General features: G+C 42.0%; 1 protein-coding gene across 2 annotated transcripts in view; it reads right to left on the minus strand.

Annotated features, from left to right (window-relative positions):
* Positions 1–2,334: 2,334 nt before the first annotated feature.
* The window catches only part of LOC110525998 (uncharacterized), a 43,226-nt gene continuing 19,708 nt past the window's right edge, over positions 2,335–25,852 (minus strand). The window contains exons 1-8 of one of the 2 annotated variants that reach the window (XM_021606569.3): positions 22,095–22,370; positions 16,272–16,409; positions 13,402–13,585; positions 11,499–11,642; positions 11,112–11,245; positions 4,066–4,277; positions 3,680–3,786; positions 2,335–3,384 (exon numbers count right to left, since the gene is read on the minus strand). In XM_021606569.3, the coding sequence (XP_021462244.3) occupies positions 3,306–3,384; positions 3,680–3,786; positions 4,066–4,277; positions 11,112–11,245; positions 11,499–11,642; positions 13,402–13,585; positions 16,272–16,395 (984 nt within the window). In that variant the 5' untranslated portion in view covers positions 16,396–16,409; positions 22,095–22,370 and the 3' untranslated portion in view covers positions 2,335–3,305. Of the gene's footprint in view, positions 3,385–3,679; positions 3,787–4,065; positions 4,278–11,111; positions 11,246–11,498; positions 11,643–13,401; positions 13,586–16,271; positions 16,410–22,094; positions 22,371–25,852 lie in introns of those variants that run through there. The other variant, XM_090239342.1, reaches the window with a different exon arrangement.

Consider the following 25,852-nt stretch of genomic DNA (forward strand, 5'->3'; position numbering starts at 1 on the left):
AACTGCCATTAAAAAGCTTTTTTTAAATCAGAATTAGGTTTAGGAGCCTTCTCCTTAATAATTGTCAATGTCGGTAGATGTGGGCTTTTACTTGAACTCGTCATCAGTTCCACAGAAAGCTTGTCTGTAGGGAATTATATGACTAACATTCATACTTATGTACATGCATAACACTACACCAGACAATAGTCTACCACTACATCTGAGAAATGACATTGTATTTGTTTCTACACACCTCCAACCACCCTGTCCTCAGTAACTATTCCCCTTAAAATAATATATTAATGTTCTGTGTAGGGTGTCCAATCAAAACGCATATGATGACCAATTGATAATCATTTAAAAAACGAATAGTCCAAACCTCATCTCTCTATCATACTCCGTTGAAAGGTTATTGGAGTTTCTACCATTGAAGGGTGGCCAAAATTAGGGTGACTAAATCAATGGAGGCAAGAGAAAATAGACAATATTGCACAGCATCGCGTCAACTAGGCTGGATCCTGTGCGAGAATGAAGCATACCTGACAGGCTCACTTGCACGTTGAACTCCGCATCTTTTTTTTCGAATCTGCAGGACCTAAAACTAAAAATCTGTAAGATAGAAACCAATTTTGAGACATGACATGTAGGCCAAGTATTTTCACATTTTAATATACACTTTTCATATTAATGCGAAATTCCTGTACCCTTTCGAGGATTACCCGCAAAAACAAGGTATCTCTGAAATGTCAACGGAGCACTGAGTTTACCACTGGCTTTTTATTTATGCTACCTGCGAAAACAACTTTGTTTGAAGTCAACATGTCGAGAAAGCTGCACCGCTATGTCAACAGAGCTCAGTGCTTATTATCGGGAGGGGTCCAGCTGCGGCATCATCTCTCAGAGCAGTCACCCCGCGGGGTCTCTATGCTCCCATCTACTGATGTCATCTCTCAGTGCAGTGCATCTTTGCAGTGCAAAAGTGGGGGTTTCGAAAGGAATGGACGTTTCGAAAGGAACCATAAAAGGAGAAGTGGGGGGTTTAGAAAGGTGCAGTGGTGTAAAGTACCTAAGCAAAAAATACGTACTACTTAAGTAGTTTTAATAAGTGTCTGTACTTTACCTTACTATTTATCTTTTTGACATCTTCTACTTTTACTTCACTACATTCCTATAAATGATTATTTACTTTTTACTCCATACATTTTCCCTGACACCCAAAAGTACTAGTTACGCTTTGAATGCTTAGCAGGACAGAAAATTGTCCAATTCACATACTTATCAAGAGAACATCCATGGTCATCCCTAATGTCTCTGATCTGGCGGACTCACTAAACACCAATGTTTTGTTTGTAAATTATGTCTGAGTGTTGGAGTGTGTCCCTGGCTATCTGTAAATAAAAAAAAAACAAGAAAATTGTGCCATCTCGTTTGCTTAATATAAGGAATATTACATTATCGTACTTTTACTTTTGATATATTTTAGCTATTACATTTACTTTTGATACTTAAGTATATTTCAAACCAAATACTTTTAGACTTTGACTCAAGTAGTAGTATTTTACTGGGTGACTCGCTTTTACTTGAGTCATTTTCTATTAAGGTATCTTTACTTTTACTCAAGTATGACAATTGGGTACTTTTTCCACCACTGGAAAATGTGCCATTCAAGATGTCGTTTGGTTTATTGGACATTAGTCATGGTCTGCAGAGATGACAGTAAGGAATTGTCTATTCATGTCTATTCACTCACTGTGAGCTGTGTCTTTGATTGTTACCTACTCTTAGCCATGTATGTAACCTTAAGTTTTTCATAAATGCAAATGCTAGCGAACGTTAGCTACTGTAACTTGTACAAAATGCATTAATTTTACAATGTATTATTTATCATTTAATATTTAAATAATAATAATAATTGAAATATCAAGTCATGGCGGTTCGAGTAGTTATGGAATTCCAGCGCTTCTAGTGTTGACTCCTTTTGAAATTCCCACTTCTCCTTATATGGTTCTTTTCGAATTCCCACTTCTCCTTATATGGTTCTTTTCGAAATACCACTTCTCCTTATATGGTTCCTTTTGAAACCCCCATTTCTCCTAATATGGTTTCTTTCTAAACACCCACAGCTTTCGAACCCCCACTCTTTTTCTGATAGATGCACTGCACTGAGAGATTACATATCAGTAGGTGACAGCATCGAGACCCTGAGGGTTGACTGCTCTGAGAGATGACATCTTAGATGGACCCTATTGTTAATATCAGACGCATTAGGTTACAAACTCCGACTTGTTGGATATGCTGTCAATTAAATGTTAGAGAAAGACCCCACTGGACAATTCAGAACATTAAATCATATTTGTCTTGGTAAAATGTATTTTATAACATACTGTAAGGAAGTAAAGTTTCATCACCAAAGCGTGTTTTTACCTGACACCCTATGCTGTGAAAAAGAAGACACTGAGACTGAACTGAATGAATGGTACAACACTTGAGAAAACAGCAACATTACTTCAAATGCTGGATATTTTGTCAATGCTTAGTGGGAACTGCTTGATGATTCCAGCGTTATTACTTTCAAAGCCTCTCAACCACTCAGAACTTTCCCATGCCAACTATTCAGCCATCACTCACTTATCTTCCTTTAAAACTTATTTTTTTTACACAGATATCTTTCTCCCTGAATGCAGTTGACCAAAATAAGCTAGCAGTTTTATTAAGTTTTATTGAAACATTAATTGAAAGTTTTAAGGAAGTTATTCAAAAATCTCCAAATAACCTATAATTTCTGTTCTCAGAGCATTAATAAAACCTCCCAGAAAAACATTCATGGAACCAGAGTAAAACATTCTCTCCCTGCAAACAAAAAAATAAATGTTCCCAGAACAGGCAACATTTTTACTTCTGTTCTCAGAACTTTAGAAAAGCTTTCAGTTTTACCTGTCAGGAAAAGTATGGCTTCATTCCCACGACCAATGTAAAACCAAAAACCTACATTCCCACAACTTCCAAGGAACCAAATGTGCTAGCTGGGTAAGGTGTCGTTTGGGACACAGCCATACACATTCTAAATGACTTTTCTCAATCATCCTTCAATGTTCCCATCCTTGCCTTTCCCTTCAGCATACACTCATCAATAAACCATTTCTATTGAAGAAGCACAACACTATTTACAGGAGTCTAACAGTTGTCGTTGCAGAAATTCCATACAGCTTCCCCTGTAATTGTTCTATGTTACATAGTCAAATAAATAAATAATATCATAAATAAATAATATCATAATACATATGATGAATCCATAAGTTATTGTCCATCAACGCCATATCCAGTTACAGGCTGTAACCATGTTTTGTGTTCAACATGGCAACATGGCCTCCTGGATGCTTGGTCTTCATGCTCCCAAAGTGTCTGAAAACAAAGCAGGGAGAAGGACTTATATTATTATCGGAAGAAAATAGCCAAAGAAATATACTCCCAGTCTAACTGCATAAAATATGTATAAGAGTCTCCTCTTTCATTAGAACTTGGCTGATGATCAGCCAGAGCCGCAGAAAGTATGCAAATAGAACAGTCTTAAAAAGCAGCTGCAGTGCACAACTACAGTAGTTGCTGGTCTTTCTCTTCCCACAAAGTAAAGTGTATTCCTTGATCGACTAGATACAACTGATTGTTCCCACTGCACCTATTACGGTACATACTGTACCTCCATGTGTTTGACTCGTGGTTGTATACTTCTATTGTTTTCAGATTGGTAACGCCATCAGAGCCTCCTACAGCCAACAACGACCCGTTGAACACCATCAGGGACACCTGAAAAGGACAGACCGGATAGGAGCACCAGTGAGCCACGAGAGCTAATGTGAAAAGTTGACTCAGCAAGATGATATCATCATAAACAATGAGACAATTTCCCACTTACAGACATCAACATTAACCAAATCTGACAAGTGTGTAATTATTGTATCTTAGAAAGGATGTGTGCTAAGAGACAATAATGGGCATCTTGGGAGATCTGGGAACTGTTGATGTGGGAAGTCGTCCAATAACCAAGAGGGTGGCCAAAAAGGGTGTGTGTGACCAATCACTTACGTTGTTCCTCTTGCACCTCATGTGTTTGACGGGGGTCCATCTCAGAGCGTCTGGATCAAACTTCTCTGCCGCGCTGAGTTCCAGGTTGAGGTCATCCCGTCCTCCGGTCACAAACAGACGTCCCAGGTACACACAGCAGCCAGCGTTCTCTCTAGCGGTCAACATGGGGGGGCACACATACCATATCCCGTCCAAGGGATTAAAACGCTCCACTGGGGATCACAGAACACAGACATATACAAGTCATAAACAGATACAGCCCACAAAATACATACAGACCTTAAAAAAGACACGTGGTCATGGATGATGTCTTTTAGGGGATAATACAGAGACAGCACCAATGACACTCTCACAACATCACAATTCAATTATTGTTGTTTTCTTCATCTGTTTCTGGTTAGTGGACTAAATCTCACTGAAATAGAATTAAACAGGTTATTGGACTCTTACTGGATTCTTACTGGTTTTCCCACAGTAACTGTAACCTTTGTTGTCAGATTCTTGCCCAGCTAGCTTATAACGTTCTGAGAACCATATGTTTCTTAGAGCTTGGTGAGAGTGTTGTTGTCCTATGGTTATTTTGCATACAACCTTCCCACAACTTTCTGAGAATGGTGCAGGATAGTTGGTTGGCTTAGGAACATTCTCAGCACATTTAAGGAATTACTTGAACAAAATGTTTCCTAAAAGTTCAAACATTGTTACATTTAATTCAATTTTTATTAATGTTCTAGGAACGTTCTCCAAATGGTTTGACATTGTTAATGTTCTAAAAAAAATTGAGAACATTAAGAAACAACGTTCTTCTGTGGAAATGTTAGTACTTCACTATAACATTTCCTACAGGTTCCATCATGGTTCTATTTAAAGTCATGTTCTCAGATTGTTACGAGAAGCTAAGAAACAACGTTCTTCTGTGGGAATGTCAGTACTTCAACATGTTTCCTACAGGTGTCCTCATCCTTCTATTTAAATGTCAGTACCTCCACAGAACATTCCACACAAGTTGGATGGTGAGTTCTAATAACATGTATATAAAAAATTATAGCATGTTGGATGATATTTTTTCTACAATAAATACATTTTCAATCTTACCTCCAACTAAAAAACTGAAGTAAACAAAGTCCTCGATAAAGGACTACAAAATAAATGGTGGACAAAACATTATGTTAAATATTGGACCCTCTATATACAGTGCTTTTGGAAAGTATTCAGATCCACATTTGGTTTTGTTGAAGCTTTATTCTGAAATAGATTTAAAAAATAATCCCCCTCATCAATCTACACACAATACCGTAACGGCTTTCTTCCTGGGAAGGAGAGGCGGACCAAAACGCAGCATGGTTATAGTTCATGGTTCTTTAATAAGAGACACTTAACATGAACTAACTACAAAACAATAAACGTGAAAACCAAAACAGTCCTAACTGGTGCAGAAAACACAAAGACAGGAAACAACCACCCACAAATCCCAACACAAAACAGGCTACCTAAATATGGTTCCCAATCAGAGACAATGACTAACACCTGCCTCTGATTGAGAACCATATCAGGCCAAACATAGAAATAGACAAACCAGACACAACATAGAATGCCCACCCAGCTCACGTCCTGACCAACACTAAAACAAGGAAAACACACAAGAACTATGGTCAGAACGTGACAAATACCCTGTAATGAAAATGCAAAAACAGGTTTTTAGAAATATTTGCAAATTCATTACAAATAAAAAACTGAAATATCACATTTACATAAATATTCAGACCCTTTACTCAGTACTTTGTTGAAGCGCCTTTGACAGCGATTACAGCCTCGAGTCATCTTGGGTATGACGCTACAAGCTTGGCACACCTGTATTTGGAGAGTTTCTCCCATACTATTCTGCACATCTTCTCAATCTCTGTCAGGTTGGATGGGGAGTGTCACTGCACAGCTATTTTCAGGTCTCTCCAGAGATGATCGATCAGTTCAAGTCCGGGTTCTGGCTGGGCCTTTCAAGGACATTCAGAAACTTGTCCCGAAGCCACTCCTGCGTTGTTTTGGCTGTGTGCTTAGTGTCGTTGTCCAGTTGGAAGGTGAACCTTCACCCCAGTCTGAGGTCCTGAGCTCTTTGGAGCAGATTTTCCTCAAGGATCTTTCTGTACTTTGCTCCGTTCATCTTTCCCTCAATCCTGACTAGTCTCCCAGTCCCTGCCGCTGAAAAACGTCCCCACAGCATGATGCTGCCACCATCATGCTTCACCTTAGGGATGGTGCCAGGTTTCCTCCAGACATGACGCTTGGCAATCAGGCCAAAGAGTTCAATCTTGGTTTCATCAGACCAGAGAATCTTGTTTCTCATGGTCTGAGAGTCCTTTAGGTGCCTTTTGGCAAACTCCAAGCGGGCTGTCATGTGCCTTTTACTGAGGAGTGGCTTCTGTCTGGCCACTCTACCATGAAGGCCTGATTGGTGGAGTTCTGTAGAGATGATTGTCCTCCTGGAAGGTTCTCCCATCTCCACAGAGGAACTCTGGATCTCTGTCTGAGTGACCATTGGGTTCTGGGTCACCTCCCTGACCAAGGCCCTTCTCCTCCGATTACTCAGTTTGGCTGGGAAGCCAGCTCTAGAAAGCATCTTGGTGGTTCCAAACTTTTTCCATTTAAGAATGATGGAGGCCACTGTGTTCTTGGGGACCTTCAATGCTGCAGAAATGTTTTGGTACCCTTCCCCAGATCTGTGCCATGACATAATCATGTCTTGGAGCTCTACAGACTATTTCCATCGACCTCATGGACTATGACAACAAGTTACTCAAAAGAGAAGCCATGTGGCTAAATCAATTAAATTCTGTATCTCCACACAGTTTAAACAAATAATTAGATTTCACCTCCTTCCTGTAAACCACAATTAGACTGTTAAACAAGAATAATGTCCATATCAGATTTTGTATGTCATTTATGAGTTGGCCCCACATATGAACAGCTTTGCCTGATATCTTTTGTTGTGGGCTATATCATTAATTGATATGATGTATTTAGGTGAAGGGTAACCTGGGGCGATTAATTTGTGAGTTGCCTTTTGTCCCTGCTCCCATACCCTATAATTCTGTATTTCTTTGTGACAAAGAAGTATACAGGTAGACCAGAAAAGTCACATCCCTGATTGGGAGATAAGTGGCAACCCCGATTAGAAGCACCTGCTGCTCATCTGTTGTTCTTTACAAATTCAGTTTTGAATTAAAATAAATGAAGAAGGCTGTGAAGCTGAAATGTCTGTGTACGCTATCCCCAATGCAGTGAAAATAATAAAAAACAGAATAATGTAGTAAGCTTTACGCAAAATCTTTTTGAGTGCGAACCCATTACACCCCTTTGTCATTTCACACAAGTTCACATGGATGTGATTCTATTTAATGTCTTATTTTTACCACATTCTGGGATCTCAAAAATTGTGACTTAAGCAATGTTCTCAGAGCGTTCAGAGAAAGTTTGGTTATCTTTCATGTCTGTTCATCAATTAGCTCTAAATTCCGTTCTCAGAACATGAAGAAAACTTTCCATGAAAACCACAAGAAAACTTTAGTAATGTTCAAATGTTAAGAATGTTATTTAGAATCATATACAGTTGAAATCGGAAGATTACATACACCTAAGCCAGATACATTTAAACTCAAGTGTTTCACAATTCCTGCCATTTAATCCTAGTAAAAATTCTCTGTCTTAGGTCAGTTAGGATCACCACTTTATTTTAAGAATGTGAAATGTTAGAATAATAGTAGAGATAATGATTTATTTCAGCTTTTATTTCTTTCATCACATTCCCAGTGGGTCAGAAGTTTACTTACACTCAATTAGTATTTAGTAGCATTGCCTTTAAATTGTTTAACTTGGGTCAAACATGTCAGGTATCCTTCCACAAGCTTCCCACAATAAGTTGGGGGAAATTTGGCCCATTCCTCCTGACAGAGCTGGTGTAACTGAGTCAGGTTTGTAGGCCTCCTTGCTCGCACACGCTTTTTCAGTTCTGCCCACACATTTTCTATATGATTGAGGTCAGGGCTTTGTGATGGCCACTCCGATACCTTGACTTTGTTGTCCTTAAGCCATTTTGCCACAACTTTGGAAGTATGCTTGGGGTCATTGTCCATTTGGGAGATCCATTTGCGACCAAGCATTAACTTCCTAACTGATGTCTTGAGATGTTGCTTCAACATATCCACGTAATTTTCCTCCCTCATGATGCCATCTATTTTGTGAAGTGCACCAGTCCTCCTGCAGCAAAGCACCCCCACAACATGATGCTGCCACCCCCTTGCTTCACGGTTGGGATGGTGTTCTTTGGCTTGCAAGCCTCCCCCTATTTCCTCCAAACATAACGATGGTCATTATGGCAAAACACTTCTATTTTTATTTCATCAGACCAGATGTCAATTAGCCTATCAGAAACTTCTAAACCCATGATGACGTTTTCTGGAACTTTCCAAGCTGTTTAAAGGCACAGTCAACTTACTGTATGTAAACTTCTGACCCACTGGAATTGTGACACAGTGAAATGTAAGTGAAATCATTTGTCTGTAAACAATTGTTGGAAAAGTTACTTGTGTCATGCACAAGTAGATGTCCTAACCGACTTGCCAAAACTATAGTTTGTTAACAAGACATTTGTGGAGTGGTTGAAAAAATAGTTTTAATGACTCCAAGTGTATGTCAACTTCCGACTTCAACTATACATTCAGATCTCAGCATCAACAAAACTCTTTATCCTCTATCTTGTTAAGTGTGTTCAGGTGTGTTGGCCACGCCCACTAAATGGCTTTGGGAAACCATGGCTAGTGGACTAATTCCAGGGATAGAGAACAGAGGATCATAGGTTTGAATCTCATTGACGCTGTATCGCAATTTAAAAAACTGTTTCAATGAATAACGCCTAAGCAAATGTATTTCCACATGTCCTACTGTATCTGTGCTTGGAATTCAAAACATTTAACCCAAAATAAGCTAGCAGTGTTGTTAATTTTTTAATTGAAACATTCAGTGAAATAACCTTTACATTTCGTTCTTAGTGTAAAAGGTCCAATGCATACGTTTTTATCTCAATATCAAATTATTTCTGGGTAACATTTAAGTACCTTACTGTGATTGTTTTCAATAAAAATTGTCAAAAAGAAACAAAAATAGCTTTTTAGCAAAGAGCAATTTCTCAAACAATAATTTTACTAGGACTGTCTAGGAGTGGTCAGAGTAGCAGTTATTGGCAGAGAGGTTTGTAAACTCTTTTTCTTTTTAGTTCGTTGTAATTTTTACCCCCTTCTTCTCTCCAATTTCGTGATTACGATCTTGTCTCATCACTGAAACTCCCCAACGGGCTCGGGAGAGGCGAAGGACTAGTAATGCGTCCTCCGAAAACTTAACCCGGAAGCCAGCTGCACCAATGTGTCAGAGGACTGTTCCTGACGACCAAAGTCAGCCTGCAGGCGCCCGGCCCGCCACAAGGAGTCGCTAGAGCGTGATGAGCCAAGTAAAGCCCCCCCGGCCAAACCCTCTCCGAACCGGGACAACACTGTGCCAATTGTGCCCGGCCTGTGGGACTCCCGGTCACGGCTGGTTGTGACACAGCTGTACTGTTGCCGCAACACTGCAATACAGTGCTTTTGACCACTGCACCACTTGGGAGGCCTTCTTATTGGTCTATTAACTAATTTACCGCATGGTAATGTCACCAGGCAGGCCAAAAATCCATCCCAACAAACAGGTAGAGATTTCAGGCAATCTTTTCAAACGTCTCTTACACTAAAAGGGCATTATAATAAATGTCACAATTGCACATTATTATTCCAACCTCATAAATGGAAATATATATAAAACACAGGAAAATCATGTTTCTGACTACACTGGGCCTTTAAGAAAATGATTAATAATAACCATAGCAAAACTTTCACAACATTTAGAAAATGTTCTCAGAATGTTATTTAATTACCATCAAATAACCTATAATTATTGTTTTCAGAGCGTTAATAAAACCTCCCAGGAAAACTTTCAGGAAACCAGTGTAAAACATTCTCAGAACCTTCCTGCAACCTAAAAATGAAAGTTCCATAATTTCACTTATGTTTTCAGAACTTTTAAAAAACATTCCATTTTACCAGTCAGGAAACGCATGGCTTAGATCCCACAACCAATGTGAAACAAAAAACATACGTCCCCAAAACTTCCAAGGAACCAAATGTGCTAGCCGTATATGCTCTTTCTAGCAAAACCCCTAGAGTCTGGGTTTTATGAAAGCTGAAATGCTTATGGGAATTTTCACAGACAGAAATGAGCACTGACAAGTGGCAGCACAACATAACCCTCCCATGTGTATTTCTGGCAGACTCAGAGGGTCCAAGTATGTGCTTGTGTGTGTGTGTGTGTGTCTGTGTGTGTGTGTGTGTGTGTGTGTGTGTGTGTGTGTGTGTGTGTGTGTGTGTGTGTGTGTGTGTGTGTGTGTGTGTGTGTGTGTGTGTGTGTGTGTGTGTGTGTGTGTGTGTGTGTGTGTGTGTGTGTGTGTGTGTGTGTGTGTGATGGTACCAGATAAAATGTCACGTTGTTATGCATGACCAAAACTCTGCTACATTTTGAAGAGTAGTTCAAAGTAAATTAATTCCTCTGGATAGAATCAAATAGAAACAAACATCTACAACCTTAAAATGTAGAGACCTTAGGACGTATACTGTAAGTAGGACCAGGAGTTTATTCTGACTACACCAAGGCAAACTCTGGACCCTTCCTGTGATGCGTCCAGAGATCAGACGTCGAAAGGCACCTGAAGCACAGACACATGTCAACCACACAGTCTGTCCTAATTAGAGTTCCAAAATTCTGGAAACTTTCCCAAAATTCCCAGGTTTTCTGGTTGATGGATTCGACATTTGTTGCTTCCCTCCTGATTCCAGGAATCTTCCAATCTGGTTTTCTGGAAACACCTGTCATGTAGGAAAAGGTACCAGGCTTTTGCAACCCTAGTCCTAATGTTGTACATTGAGTAGGGTATGCCTATCTGTAATCTTATTGTTTTATTTATACTGTACCTGTGTTCATGGGTACGTCTCCATCGCTGCCTCCAATCACGTACAGCTGACCCTCCATCACAGCAGCAGCTGCCCCACAACGCCGGCTCAGCATCGGAGCCTGCTTCGTCCAGCTGTTCATTTTGGGATTATATCTGGTGGAATATGAACAATATACAAGCATTATGTATCCAGAACAAAAGTAAGATTCATATGAACATTAATTAGATGGAGACACAGAAACTATGTTTAAATACATCGTTCAATTCTCCCTTTCCTCTGTCCGTATTCAGGCAAATCACAGAAAACAGGAAGTACCTAAAGAGTATTTAGACATGGCCCTGGCCTTTGTTATTATTTGTCTGTCTTGCAACCATCATGCAACAACTGATGATAATATGGCCATACCTCTCAACAGTGTTGGTGCAGACCATGCCGTCATACCCTCCAAGGGCGTACAGGTATCCATCCATCTCCACCAGACACACTCCGCTGCGGGGGCTGCTCAGTGGGGTCACGTCGTTACTCCAGATATTAGTTTGTGGGTCGTACCTGCAGATGTAGGGAAGGGAGAGAGAAGGGGGGGGGGGGGGGTTAGCCTTATGTTTTAGATAAAGCTGGGAAAGACCTATCTGGTGAACAAAGTTAGCTGTTAATAATTAGTTATCAACATCTTGATCAATGTGATACAAAAAGACTGAAACACGCTGTTTAGGGATAGTAAAGAGAAATCCCCAAAACACTAACTTAGGTATGAGGAGCAAAATAAACTGTCAATGATGTGTCATAAATTATAGCTCTTCTGCAGAAGTGTTAGAGTAAACCCTTAGTTGGAAACCAAAATTGTGTTGAGTGACAGAGTGGATTAGTTTGAGCATGCAATCAGTTAATTGTTCGGAAGTAGCACAGATTGACGCCAGAGACACATCTTTTCCCTCCTGCAGGGCTCAAATGGGAAAAAAGTTTAAAAAATGCATGCACTCACAACTGTAAATCCCTCTGGATAAGAGTGTCTGCTAAATCACAAAAAAATATTATTTAAAAAATGATGGGAAACCCAGCATGAGGCGCAATCAAATGATGAGATCCCTGAGAGCCAGAGCCCAGGGCTTGAATGCTACTCTTTACTGCTCTCTGCTGCTGTCTGCTTTCTCTGCTCTGCCTTCAAGCAGACATATGGGAGTAACCGCCCAGACCGATAAGAAAAGGTTGAGCTCGGAGGGAACACTGCCCACAAGGGATTGTCTCTAGCTTCTAGGAGGTGGAAGATTGTGAAGCAGAGAGGGGGAGTGCTAGTCTGCAGAATAGTATCCCAATTATCTTCCTTTTCTCCTGAAGTGTGCAGTCATGCACTCCCTCGCCAAGATAACTAAGATGCAGGGCCAGGTGTAGAGAGAGGGGGATTTGAGGAGAAGTCACCCTGGTCTAAGACTAAAAAGATTGTGAAAGCGGGTGATACTGTAGAAATGTAAAAGTGCTGGATGTTTCCAGGAGACATAATGCCATCCCCATCCCCACACCTCACCCCCTTTACCCCACCATGCAGAGGCCTCCCTCCCCAGTGTCAGCACTCAGCGCAGGGCTGCAGGTTGCTGATTATTAAGAGGCTGACAACCTGTCCCCACATCTATCATGGACCCATCAAAATAACAGCCCAATCCTGGGGATTCCTCTCTGACTACCCAGCCACTCAGCCCAAACCTCCAGACCCCCTGGGGGACCATCCCCCTGCTAGATTACCTCTCAATAGTTATCAGTGATCATATCAATGCACTGAAAATACATGTGCAAATAAAAATATATTTTTGGCCAATTTCTAATATTTTGAAATATATATTTACACACACATTTACACATATAAATATGAGTCAAACCTGTGACATACATTTATATTTATTTGAATAAAGGCATGGAAAAACATTCCTCAACATAGGTAATGTTCTAATTACTGAGCGTGTGCACCTGCTGGATAACTATGTGAGCGCTCTTCAAATCAACAATCTGCGGTGGTGAGTACAGGTCAGCAGATGCTTTTAAACTTTAATAAACGTTATCATTTATTCTTGCATGTGATCTTGTATATTACCAATGTAGGATATGTCTAGCATTAAGAATGTGTGCTTGAAATCATTAGCAACATGAGCAAACATTAGCAAATTGTTTTGGCACAATAATGAAGGAATGACAATGGAGTAGAATGTTCAATGTGACGGGCGCTCTCCACACAAACGGTAGCCTACCTGCTGAAATAGGATATACAAGTAAAGCATTACCAACAGTTCTATGGGCAGCCATCTTAAAACGCCTTTACCTGTCCACATTGCTTTTGTAGGTGACGCCATCAGACCCGCCCACTGTGTAGATCTTCCCATACAGGCCGCACACGGCCACGTTACCACGGTGATTGGTCATGGAGGCCATGTTCTTCCACTCATTCTCCAGGGGGTAGAACTGTTCCACTGGGCAGGAGGGGTCCTCCTGGGTCCAGCCGCCCACTGACAGGAGATACAAGGAGAGATGCATTTGTGAGTGAAACCAGTTGAGGAGTTTGTTACTTTATTGACAGGCCTGTATTTACCTGGTACTATTGAGACTCATAATTAGAATTGTAATGATTTCCTTATGATTGCTCCTCTGTTTCTTTGAGGTTCTTTAACAAGTACTGTCTATCTTTTTGTCTATTTTCAATCCCACTATTATCAGGACTACTCACATGTAAGGCTCACTCACTTACTGCTACCTAACTGTTCAGCCTAGGATATCTAAAGCACGAATAAAAAAATCTTTGCATTCTCAAAAATACTGCAGAGTTTATTTTAGTTCATCATTCACACCCATACGCGACAGTTCCTTATTCAGACAATTAATATGATCCGTCCTCTCCAAAAATACCAGTCCTTAATGCCAGAGAGTAGGGATAATTTATGATGTGTCGCCCTCTCACTTTCAGGCCTGAACACTTAGCGCTTAATGCCCTGGTCCTATCTTCCAGCTCAGCTGCCTGACTACTGTATGACGTGTGACTGTAAAGAAGAGGTACAGAGTGTGTCATTCCTCCATGTCAAGTGAACACATCCAGTGAGGCCCCGCACTAAAAGTACAAAGATAATGCTGTTCAATTTGCAGTGCTTACCCCAAAAAGTATTGCAGACTGAAGTTCAGAAATATGTTGATAGATATGATGCAGTTTGTTCTTCCTTTACATTTATTGAATTCAATATATTTCCGCCAGCCCCCGTGATCATATCCACCAAGTGTCAAACTGAATCTAAAGATGGCTATGACTTTTACTCACATCAACCAATGCCAGACGCAATCTGCATACCCATGGCATTGCAAGAACATATCACATTTTTTACAATGCATCAGAGGTTTAAAGATGTTGTTGCACTGATCAAGCTACCACAATAAATGCATTTTAATCGTATGAAGATTCTTGGTGCCTTGTTATTTTTAATGTCCAATTAAACCTTAAACCAAAGAGCACCTTTATTCTAATCTACAGGATTTCACATTTATCCAAATTGTCATGACATGCCATAAACACAAACATACTTGCATATAACATTTGGCATCCAACCTTTCCTTTGGAGTTATGCAATGGCATTTTCCTTAATACAGTTGAAGTCGGAAGTTTACATACACTTAGGTTGGAGTCATTAAAACTCGTTTTTCCACCACTCCACACATTTCCTGTTAACAAACTATAGTTTTGGCAAGTCAGTTAGGACATGTACTTTGTGCATGACACAAGTCATTTTTCCAACAGTTGTTTACAGACAGATTATTTCACTTATAATTCACTGTATCACAATTCCAGTGGGTCAGAAGTTACATACACTAAGTTCACTGTGCCTTTAAACAGCTTGGAAAGTTCCATAAAATGATGACATGGCTTTAGAAGCTTCTGATAGGCTAATTGACATAATTTGAGTCAATTGGAGGTGTGTGTACCTGTGGATGTGTTTCAAGGCCTACCTTCAAACTCAGTGCCTCTTTGCTTGACATCATGGGAAAATCAAAAGAAATCAGCCAAGACCTCAGAAAAAAATTGTAGACCTCCACAAGTCTGGTTCATCCTTGGGAGCAATTTCCAAAAGCCTGAAGGTAACACGTTCATCTTTACAAACAAAAGTTTGCAAGTATAAACACTATGGGACCACGCATCGGTCATACTGCTCAGGAAGGAGACGCGTTCCGTCTCCTAGGGATGAATGTACTTTGGTGCAAAAAGTGGAAGTCAGTCCCAGAACAACAGCAAAGGACCTTGTGAAGATGCTGGAGGAAACAGGTACAAAAGTATCTATATCCACAGGGGCTTCTTCCTTCAGCAAGGAAGAAGCCACTGCTCCAAAACGGCCATAAAAAAGCCAGACTTTGCAACTGCACATGGGGACAAAGATCGTACTTTTTGGAGAAATGTCCACTGCTCGGATAAAACCAAAAATATAACTGTTTGGCCATGAATACCATCGTTATGTTTGGAGGAAAAAGAGGGAGGCTTGCAAGCCGAAGAACACCATCCCAGCCGTGAAGCAAGGGGTGGCAGCATCATGTTGTGGGGGTGCTTTGCTGCAGGAGGGACTGGTGCACGTCACAAAATAGATGGCATCATGAGGAGGGAAAATGATGTGGATATATGGAAGCAACATCTCAAGTCAGGAAGCTAAAGCTTGGTCGCAAAACCTGACTCAGTTACACCAGCTCTGTCAGGATGAATGGGCCAAAATTCACCCAAATTATTGTGGGAAGCTTGTGGAAAGCTACCCGAAACATTTGACCCAAGTTAAACATTTTAAAGGCAATGCTACCAAATACTAATTGAGTGTATGTAAACTTCTGACCCACTGGGAATGTGATGAAAGAAATAAAAGCTGAAATAAATCATTCTCTCTACTATTATTCTGACATTTCACATTCTTAAAATAAAGTGGTGATCCTGATGGTGGTGAACTGACTCAAGACAGGGATTTTTTACTAGGATTAAGTATCAGAAATTGTGAAAAACTGAGTTTAAATGTATTTGGCTAAGGTGTATGTAAACTTCCGACTTCAACTGTATGTGGGTAACGTATTTCCCTTAACGTATGGTACCTATAACCTACACTACGGCAGTCTGCAGAGTAACTGTCCACATAAATTGAACATAAGTGAGCACGTCTTTGAGGGGAAGTTACTGACCTATGTACATGATGTCGTTGAACATCTCTTTAGGGGGGAGTTTGGAGTGTTGTCTGTGCAGGGACATGGAGCTCGGGATGCCATGGCAACCACCAACACCCCCTTGTCTGTCTTTGTGAATCATGACCTCCTGTGTGTCTGCACACACACACACACACACACACACACACACACACACACACACACACACACACACACACAAGATCAGAATGAAGGTTAATGTAATGGCTAGTAATAATTTACATTTACCATCTTCAAATTACCTGGTATTTACTCATATCAGATTCATTACAGACTTTATAGGCTGTCACCAATAGGGCAAATATGCACACCCTGTACATACCAACATACTGTACTCATCATTCTTGATTTTTATTAAGCATAACATTTCTCAGCTTTCGAAAAAGTTCATCCTGAGAAACAGGAATGTAAGGGATTTCCTCCTCTTCTTCCGAAGAGGAGAGGCGAGAAGGATCAGAGGACCAATATGCGGCATGGTTCTTTTAATAAGAAATAGTACACATGAACAACTGAAGACAAAAACAATAAACGTGGAATGAACGAAACCCAAAACAGTACCGTGTGGAAAAACACAGACACGAAACATACACCCACAAACACACAGTGAAACCCAGGCTACCTAAGTATGATTCTCAATCAGAGACAACTAATGACACCTGCCTCTGATTGAGAACCATACTAGGCCGAAACATAGAAATCCCCAAATCATAGAAAAAAAAACATAGACTGCCCACCCCAACTCAAGCCCTGACCATACTAAATAATGACAAAACAAAGGAAATAAAGGTCAGAACATGACAGTACCCCCCCCCCAAAGGTGAGGACTCCGGCCGCAAAACCTTAACCTATAGGGGAGGGTCTGGGTGGGCGTCTGTCCGCGGTGGCGGCTCTGGCGCGGGACGTGGACCCCACTTCACCATCGTCTTAGTCCGCTTCATTGTCCGCCTCCGTGGCTTCCTAACCACGGCAACCCTTCTAAATGACCCCACTGGACAGAGGGGCAGCTCGGGACAGAGGGGCACCTCGGGACAGAGGGGCGGAAGCTCTGGCGCCTCTGGGCTGAGGGACTCTGGCGCCTCTGGGCTGAGGGGCTCTGGCACCTCAGACTCCGGCAGCGCCGGACAGGCAGGAGACTCCGGCAGCGCCGGACAGACAGGAACACCTGTAGGGAGGAGACAGAGAGACAGCCTGGTGCGTGGGGCTGCCACAGGACCCACCAGGCTGGGGAGACCTTCAGGAGGCTTGGTGTTAGGAGGAGGCACCCGAAGGACCGGGCTGTGGGGGAGCACTGGAGCTCTGGTGCGCAGCCGTGGCACCACTTCCCCAGGCTGGATAACTACTCTAGCCCGGGCCCTCCAGAGTGCAGGCACAGGTTGAACCGGGCTGTGGGTAAGCACGGGAGATCTAGTGCCTACTTAGTGCACCTCTCCCTTAGGCTCCACTCCCACATTTGCCCGGCACGAGCGGAGTGCAGGCATAGGACGCACTGCACCCTCCCAGCGCCCCGGAGACACAGCACGCAGAGCCGGCGCAGGATACCCTGGCCCGAAACGGCGTACAGGCGACAAGACACGCTGAGCAGGCACCATACGCCCTGGCTGGATGCCCACACTCGCATGACATTCTCGGGGGGCTGCCCTATAGCGCACCGGGCTATGGGCACGTACTGGCGACACCGTGCGCTTAACCGCATAACACGATGCCTGACCAGTAACGCGCTGCTTATGATAAGCACGAGGAGTGAGCTCAGGTCTGCTACCTGGCTTAGCCCCACACCTCGTGTGCCTCCCCCCAAAATTTTTTGGGGGCTGCCTCTCGTACCTGTCGCACTGCCGTGCTGCCTCCTCATATCGCCGCCGCTCAGCTTTCGCTGCCTCCAGCTCTGCTTTGGGGCGGCGATATTCCCCAGCCTGTGCCCAGGGTCCCTCTCCGTTCAATATCTCCTCCCATGTCCAGGAGTCCTGTGATGCTGGCCGCTGTTGTTGCTGCTGCTGCTGTCGTCGCTGTCTTTTACCACGCCGCTTGGTCCTTGGTGGGTGGGTGTTTCTGTATCTGTGTTTTTCCACCACACGGTACTGTTTTGGGTTTCGTTCATTCCACGTTTATTGTTTTTGTATTCAGTTGTTCATGTGTACTATTTCTTATTAAAAGAACCATGGACACTTACCACGCCGCATATTGGTCCTCTGATCCTTCTCGCCTCTCCTCTTCGGAAGAAGAGGAGGAAATCCCTTACAAGGAAAATGTCTCTGTACTGTGGCATTTTCCGCAGCAGACATCACTGCATTTTTCTCATTCACATTGTGCTGTCTCTCTTAAGCAGAAGAAACTCTGATTAGAAAACATTCACATTAATATTCAGAGATCAAATCAAATTGTATTAGTCACATGCGCCGAATACAACAGTTGTAGACCTTATAGTGAAATGCTTACTTACGAGCCCCTAACCAACAATGCAGTTTAAAAAAATACAGATAAAAATAAGAAATAAAAGTAACAAGTAATTAAAGATCAGCAATAAAATAACAATAGCGAGACAATGTACAGGGGGGCACTGGTACAGAGTCAATATGCGGGGGTACCGGTTAGTTAAGGTAATATGTACATGTAGGTGTAGTTATTAAAGTGACTATGCATACACGATAACAACAGAGAATGGGAATGCAAATAGTCTGGGTAGCCATTTGATTAGGTGTTCAGGAGTCTTATGGCTTGAGGGTAGAAGCTGTTTAGAAGCCTCTTGGACCTAGACTTGGCGCTCCGGTATCGCTTCCCGTGTGGTAGCAGAGAGAACATTCTATGATTAGGGTGGTTGGAGTCTGACAATTTTTGGGTCCTTCCTCTGACACCGCCTGGTATAGAGGTCCTGGATGGCAGGAAGCTTGGCCCCGGTGATGTACTGGGCCGTTCGTACTACACTCTGTAGTGCCGTGGCTAAGCAGTTGTAATACCAGGCAGTGATGCAACCAGTCAGGAGGCTCTCGATGGTGCAGCTGTAGAACCTTTTGAGGATCTGAGGACCCATGCCAAATCTTTTCAGTCTCCTGAGGGGGAATAGGTTTTGTCATGCCCTCTTCATGACTGTCATGGTGTGCTTAGATCATGTTAGTTTGTTGGTGAAGTGGACACCAAGGAACTTGAAGCTCTCAACCTGCTCCACTGAAACCCCGTCGTTGAGAATGGGGGTGTGCTCGGTCCTCTTTTCTTGAAGTCCACAATCATCTCCTTAGTCTTGATCAAGTTGAGGGAGAGGTTGTTGTCCTGGCACTACATGGCCAGGTCTCTGACCTCCTCCTTATTGGCTGTCTCGTCGTTGTCGGTTATCAGGCCTACCACTGTTGTGTCATCGGCAAACTTAATGATGGTATTGGAGTCGTGCCTGGCCGTGCAGTCATGAGTGAACAGGGAGTACAAGAGGGGACTGAACACGCACCATTGAGGGGCACCTGTGTTGAGGATCAGCATGGCAGATGTGTTGTTACCTACCCTTACCACCTGGGCGCGGCCCGTCAGGAAGTCCAGGATCCAATTGCAGAGGGAGGTGTTTAAGACAAAATGAGAAAAAATATTTTACACCATAATTTGCAAATAATTTCATTAAAAATCCTACAATGTGATTTTCTGGATTTTTTTCCTCATTTCGTCTATCATAGTTGAAGTATGATGAAAATTACAGGCCTCTCTCATCTTTTTAAGTGGGAGAACTTGCACAATTGGTGGCTGACTCAATACTTTTTTGCCCTACTGTAGGTGTTCCTTTTGTCCAGGTGGGATAGGGCAGTGTGAAGTGCAATAGAGATTGCATCATCTGTGTATCTGTTGGGCCGGTATGCAAATTGGAGTGGTTCTGGGGTTTCTGGGATAATGGTGTTGATGTGAGCCATGACCAGCCTTTCAAAGCACTTCATGGCTACAGACGTGAGTGCTACGGGTCGGTAGTCATTTAGGCAGGTTACCTTAGTGTTCTTGGTCACAGTCAGTACGGTGGTCTGCTTAAAACATGTTGATATTACAGACTCAGACATGGAGAGGTTGAAAATGTCAGTGAAGACACTTGCCAGTTGGTCAGCGCATGCTCGCAGTACACGTCCTAGTAATCCATCTGGCGCTGCGGCCTTGTGAATATTGACTTGTTTAAAGGTCTTACATCGGCTGCGGAGAGTGTGATCACACAGTCTTTCGGAACAGCTGGTGCTCTCATGCATGTTTCAGTGTTATTTGCCTCGAAGCAAGCATAGAAGTAGTTTAGCTCGTCTGGTAGGCTTGTGTCACTGGGCAGCTCTCGGCGGTGCTTCCATTTGTAGTCTGTAATGGTTTGTAAGCTCTGCCACATGCTGAACAGTGACAGTCATTTATTCCTTACACACATAAAAAGTGCTCACATTCACCACACAACTCCAAGAATGACTAGAATTACCCTTGTTTATTGTACACTCCAATGTCACCTCAGCTCTCAGGTCAGGTCTCCAGCAACATTATATTTTCTTTTGACACCTTGACAGCTAGTCAAATCTCTCTTCCACAGTCTTGTCGATCTATAGTTCACTTTAGCTCACTTTCTGCTGCCTGAAGTCTATGTTCTTGCCCAGTCTACTGACTGATATAGTAGATTGCTCAGTTTGCTGCTCCCTAATGTTGAATACTGATAACCCCAAGAGCCAGAGCCTGCCCCCTCTACCCTGAGATACATCGATGTCTGCCCCTTCTACCCTACCCAGCAGCCATGCCAGCTACCAGCTGTGTCATCCTGACTCATACGTCCCAAAAGCCTGCTGAAACCCTAACCCCCGTTAATGCTTCTTTAGAATCCTCATGCTTCTTTAGACACTGTATGAATCTAAATTGACCGGATTCTATTCCAAAGAGCACCGACAGGAATGTCTCTGTTCAGGACTAGTGGTGTCATACATACAGACATAGAGTAAAGAGATGGATTGAAGAAAATATATAGAGAGTGTCTGTGTTGAAGATATACTTTATATTGCTGGACACTACTGAAGACCTTTTGTCCTTTTTGAGATACAGTACAAAGCAGTGGAGTGGTGAAATTCATAGTCACCATATCGTCACAGGGGCATAGAGCTGTTATTGTCTGACCTGACCCTATCAGCTCTCGCTCTGAACGTCTCACTCTCCCTGATCCTCCCTTAAAGCTCCAATAGCGACCTGTATGTCCATTTATATTTCTATGGACAGCGCAGAAATACCTAAAGTTGTCTGAATATTTCCTTTAATGTGGGTCTAAAAAAAAAACAGATCAGTATCGCTGTTATCTACCCAGACAGCAGATAGCTTCACCATTGCGGCAACTACCGACCAGAGAGTTACTGTTCAGAGGAGATGGTGAAGTAGCTGGACTACGTGGCTCACTGGGTAAGATCGACATTATGCTTAATCAGCTTTGGAAAAAAATCTGCTGAGCCAGACAGTGACAACATATTGGTGTATAGTTGGCTTCCAACTCATATTTTTTACATTAGGTTCAAATGTTAATTAACCTTTGCAGCAAGTGCATCAGTTAATATGAACTGCCAATACTGGATGAAATATGAATTGTGCATCAGCCAGCCTCAAGGGATTGACTTTTACAACATGCCTTAGACTGTAAAACAGCAGAACCAAGGACTCACCTAGTTTGGGAATTTCAATATTCATGCAGATAAAAAAAAACATAGCATTCACAACGTCTAAACATACATACATGCTCATTTATAGACATACTTTGGGGAGAGTTGGAAGTTTTATCCTCTTGGCAGAAAATGTCTTAATAGAAATTAATGAAATTAACACATAAACACTCACCAGGAAACAACACCTCCGGTATATTGGCCAAGGACTCAACGAGGCCTGTAAAATGAGTCCTATAAGACAGTGCTTGAAAAATCAAGTGTGAAAGTGGTATCTAGTTCCTGTTATTCTCCAGGTGTAAATAGTTGTTTAGCCTCTTGTAGATGTTTCCCAAAGCCCAACGACAGTCCTGAGTCAAAGTCCTGGGAACCATCAATGAGCCCCAAACCCTCGTAAGAGGCTTTTAATGTTGTCACTTATGCAACCCTGGCCCCTGGCAGCACCCAGCTCAAGGCGTAGTCTATCTAAGGATCTAGTCTTTCCATTTACATCGTAAACCGGGCACTATTTTTATTTTTCAGGAGGCCAAAGAGTTCGGTGGAGGACATTAAGTTAATGCTGACACTTAAATGTCATAAGATTTTACAGGTGGAAAAATGCAGATGATAAGGTACTCTCTGCTGAGCTATTAAAATCTTACTCTGGCCAGAAAGAAAGGAACACACCTGTATAGTGCCAGATTTTCCACCCTCTTCAGTGGTTTTCATATGGAAATAAATATTATATATTGAACAGAATGAGGGAAAGTTATGTGTTTAAAACAATCTGAAAAATAGGGATTTAATATAGTTTAATAGAGGAAAAGGGATAGTATACGATAATAAATGTATCTTTATTGTACATGAATGCTTCTGCAGATTATTTGTGTATTACTTTATTTGTAAACCCCGAAGGTTGCACAAAAGTCAATAGAGGGTCAATTATTTTACAAAATATAGCTGTGAGGAGCTATGAACGGGATTCACAGGATGACGGAAAGGACACAAGATCAGTTGGATAACAAAGCAAGCACTCTATCATGTAGGAACTATCTTCCTTTATGTGCAATTAGTGAAGAATGATCATGTTTATCTCTCAATACCACAAGGATGACGCAAGTGAAGTTTAGTTTAGTGCTATAGGTTGGTTATTTTTGAATGCATAAGGTATTCATTCTTAAAGTCATTACTTAATGTATTGAGTTTATATACCAATTCTGGGGTCAATTTAACTAATGGTTTATGTTAAGATTTGTGAAATATTTTCTGCGTTATTTTCACAATATTTCACGTTGTTCGCCTGCATATATTTAATATTTGACATTTTAGTCATTTCCGGGATGCTCTTATTCAGTGCGACTTACAGTTAGTGCATTCATAGTATGTACATTTTTCCTCAATAAATAAGTTATCAGCAAAGTAAGTGCTAGTAGGAAAAGTCAACTATCTAATTTAGGACCGCTTTCTGGAGTCTCTTTGCATTTCCGAAGTTTTACTTTGTTTTATAAAAGAAATTATAATAACTGTTTGTGTCAACACTGCTACCTGCTACCTGCTACCAACTAGCCTGATAGCTAGCTAACTAGTTTGCTAACGAGGAAGCTGTGTTTATTACGCTCTTGTAATACTGACAATCCGGAGTTCCAATGCGGCAGTTAGTGGAGGATTACAGGAATGAGGTGAAAAAGGAAAGGGGGCTATGCTTAACAAGCACATCTCAATTCTGTGTGAATTTATGGGGAAAATGCTAATTGGAATAGCTTCGCTGCACTGGTGCTTGATCTACCTGCGCCTACATCGCTGGGATTGTGTCCTATGCGCTGATTCGGTGAGTATGTTTATAAATAAGTGCATTGGAGATTTTGTACCCACTGTGACTATTAAAACCTACCCTAACCAGAAACCGTGGATGGATGGTGGCATTTGCGGAAAACTGAAAGCACGATCCACCGCATTTAACCATGGAAAGAGGTATGGGAATACATCTGAATATAAACCGTGTAGCTATTCCCTCCGCAAGGCAATCAAACAAGCTAAATGCCAGTACAGGGACAAGGTGGAGTTGCAATTTAACGGCTCAGTCACAAGACGTATGTGGCAGGGTCTACAGGAAATCAAAGACAACAAAAAGAAATCCATCAACATCACGGACACCAACGTCACGCTTCCAGACAAACTAAACACCTTCTTTGCCTGCTTTGAGGATAATCCAGTGCCACCGTTGCAGCCCGCTAACAAGGACTGTGCCCTCCCTTCCTCTCCTTCTCTGTGGCTGACGTTAAAACATTTAAAAGTGTTAATCCTCACAAGGCTGCTGGCCCAGACCTCAAAGCATGCGCAGACCAGCTGGCTGGTGTGTTTACGGACATATTCAATTGCTCTCTATCCCAGTCTGTTGTCCCCACATGCTTCAAGATGGCTACCATTGTTCCTGTACCCAAGAAGGCAAAGATAACTGAACTAAATGACTACTGTCATCATGAAGTGCTTCGCAAGACTAGTCAAGGATCATATCACCTGCACCTTACCGGCCACCCTAGACCCACTTCAGTTTGCCTAACGCCCAAAAAGGTCCACAGACGACGCAATCGCCATCACACTGCACACTGCCCCATCCCATTTGGACAAGAGGAATACCTATGTAAGAATGCTGTTCGTTGACTACAGCTCAGCATTCAACACCACAGTACCCTCCAAGCTGTGTTCCAAATGAGAAAAAAAGTTACTAATTTATGATGGATCTATGATTTGATCATGTCAAGGGAAATAAAGAATATGTGAACCCCTATTTACTGTAGTTCAAAATCGAAGATATGGCAGTAGAGGAAGAAGAGGTCAAACAGCAGTGTCAAAAACATGGATGGTTCCACCTCTCTGTGACACATAACAACAATCATCCTGGATACAGTACATAAAACACATTAGATTGCAATGAAATCAGAATCATTCTACAGTCTGAAAAGCCAAGGAAAGACAGAGCCGGATGGATCCGGCAGAACTGTTGGCACTGGCAGAAATGTTGGTTCCAAAGGGAGACATAAGAGAGGGGGACCAGGTGGCAGTTTGCATCTGAAATATCAATGTATTCCAGTAGTGCACTACATTTGGCATGGGTCCATAGGGCTCTGGTCAAAAGTAGTGCACTACAATATATAGAGAATAGGTTGTCATTTTGGACACATGCCTCGGGACCAGGTGGCAGTCAAATCCAGGTTGCAGTTTGCATCTGAAATATCAATGTATTCCAGTAGTGCACTACATTTGGCATGGGTCCATAGGGCTCTGGTCAAAAGTAGTGCACTACAATATATAGAGAATAGGTTGTCATTTTGGACACATGCCTCGGGACCAGGTGGCAGTCAAATCCAGGTTGACCAGACACCATCCAAGTTACCCAGAGTCAGAAACTCGTGTGTGAGTGATGCTAACGATGTAGTGAGGTTCCTGCTCAGATATGAGGCTCAGATATGAGCTTGATGGATTAGAATACAGTGAAAGGTCACTAACATCAGTCCAGTATTGTCAGATATATCCTGGTTTCAAATAATATTTGAAATAATTTAAAACATTTTATCTGGGCTTTCTTTGATTGAGCTTGCACTGGAACCAATGGACCACCTGGCACATCAGGAAGACTAAGGCAAATGCTAAAGTATTTGAAAGATTTCAAATAGTACTTAAACCCAGGTCTGTTTTGAGCAGTCCTTTGAGTCCATGCAGTAGCTGTTTTGGTCACTGTATCTCTGACAGTTGGCCAGTACAAATAAAGAAATCGAAGCTTGCCATGAATCACCAACCAGGGGGCTTTTTTTGGTGCAAATGTGACAATGTTCACTCACTAGATGTCCTGATACCAAACAGGAAAGGGTGACAAATTGTAGTTGTAGGTTATCCTATTTTAGGAAAGGATTTTCAATAACGACTACACATTTGGATTGATTTGGAATCTTACAA

The sequence above is a fragment of the Oncorhynchus mykiss genome, chromosome 6 (assembly GCF_057628025.1).
Source record: "Oncorhynchus mykiss isolate SJ-2025 chromosome 6, ASM5762802v1, whole genome shotgun sequence".
Classification (NCBI taxonomy): domain Eukaryota; kingdom Metazoa; phylum Chordata; class Actinopteri; order Salmoniformes; family Salmonidae; genus Oncorhynchus; species Oncorhynchus mykiss.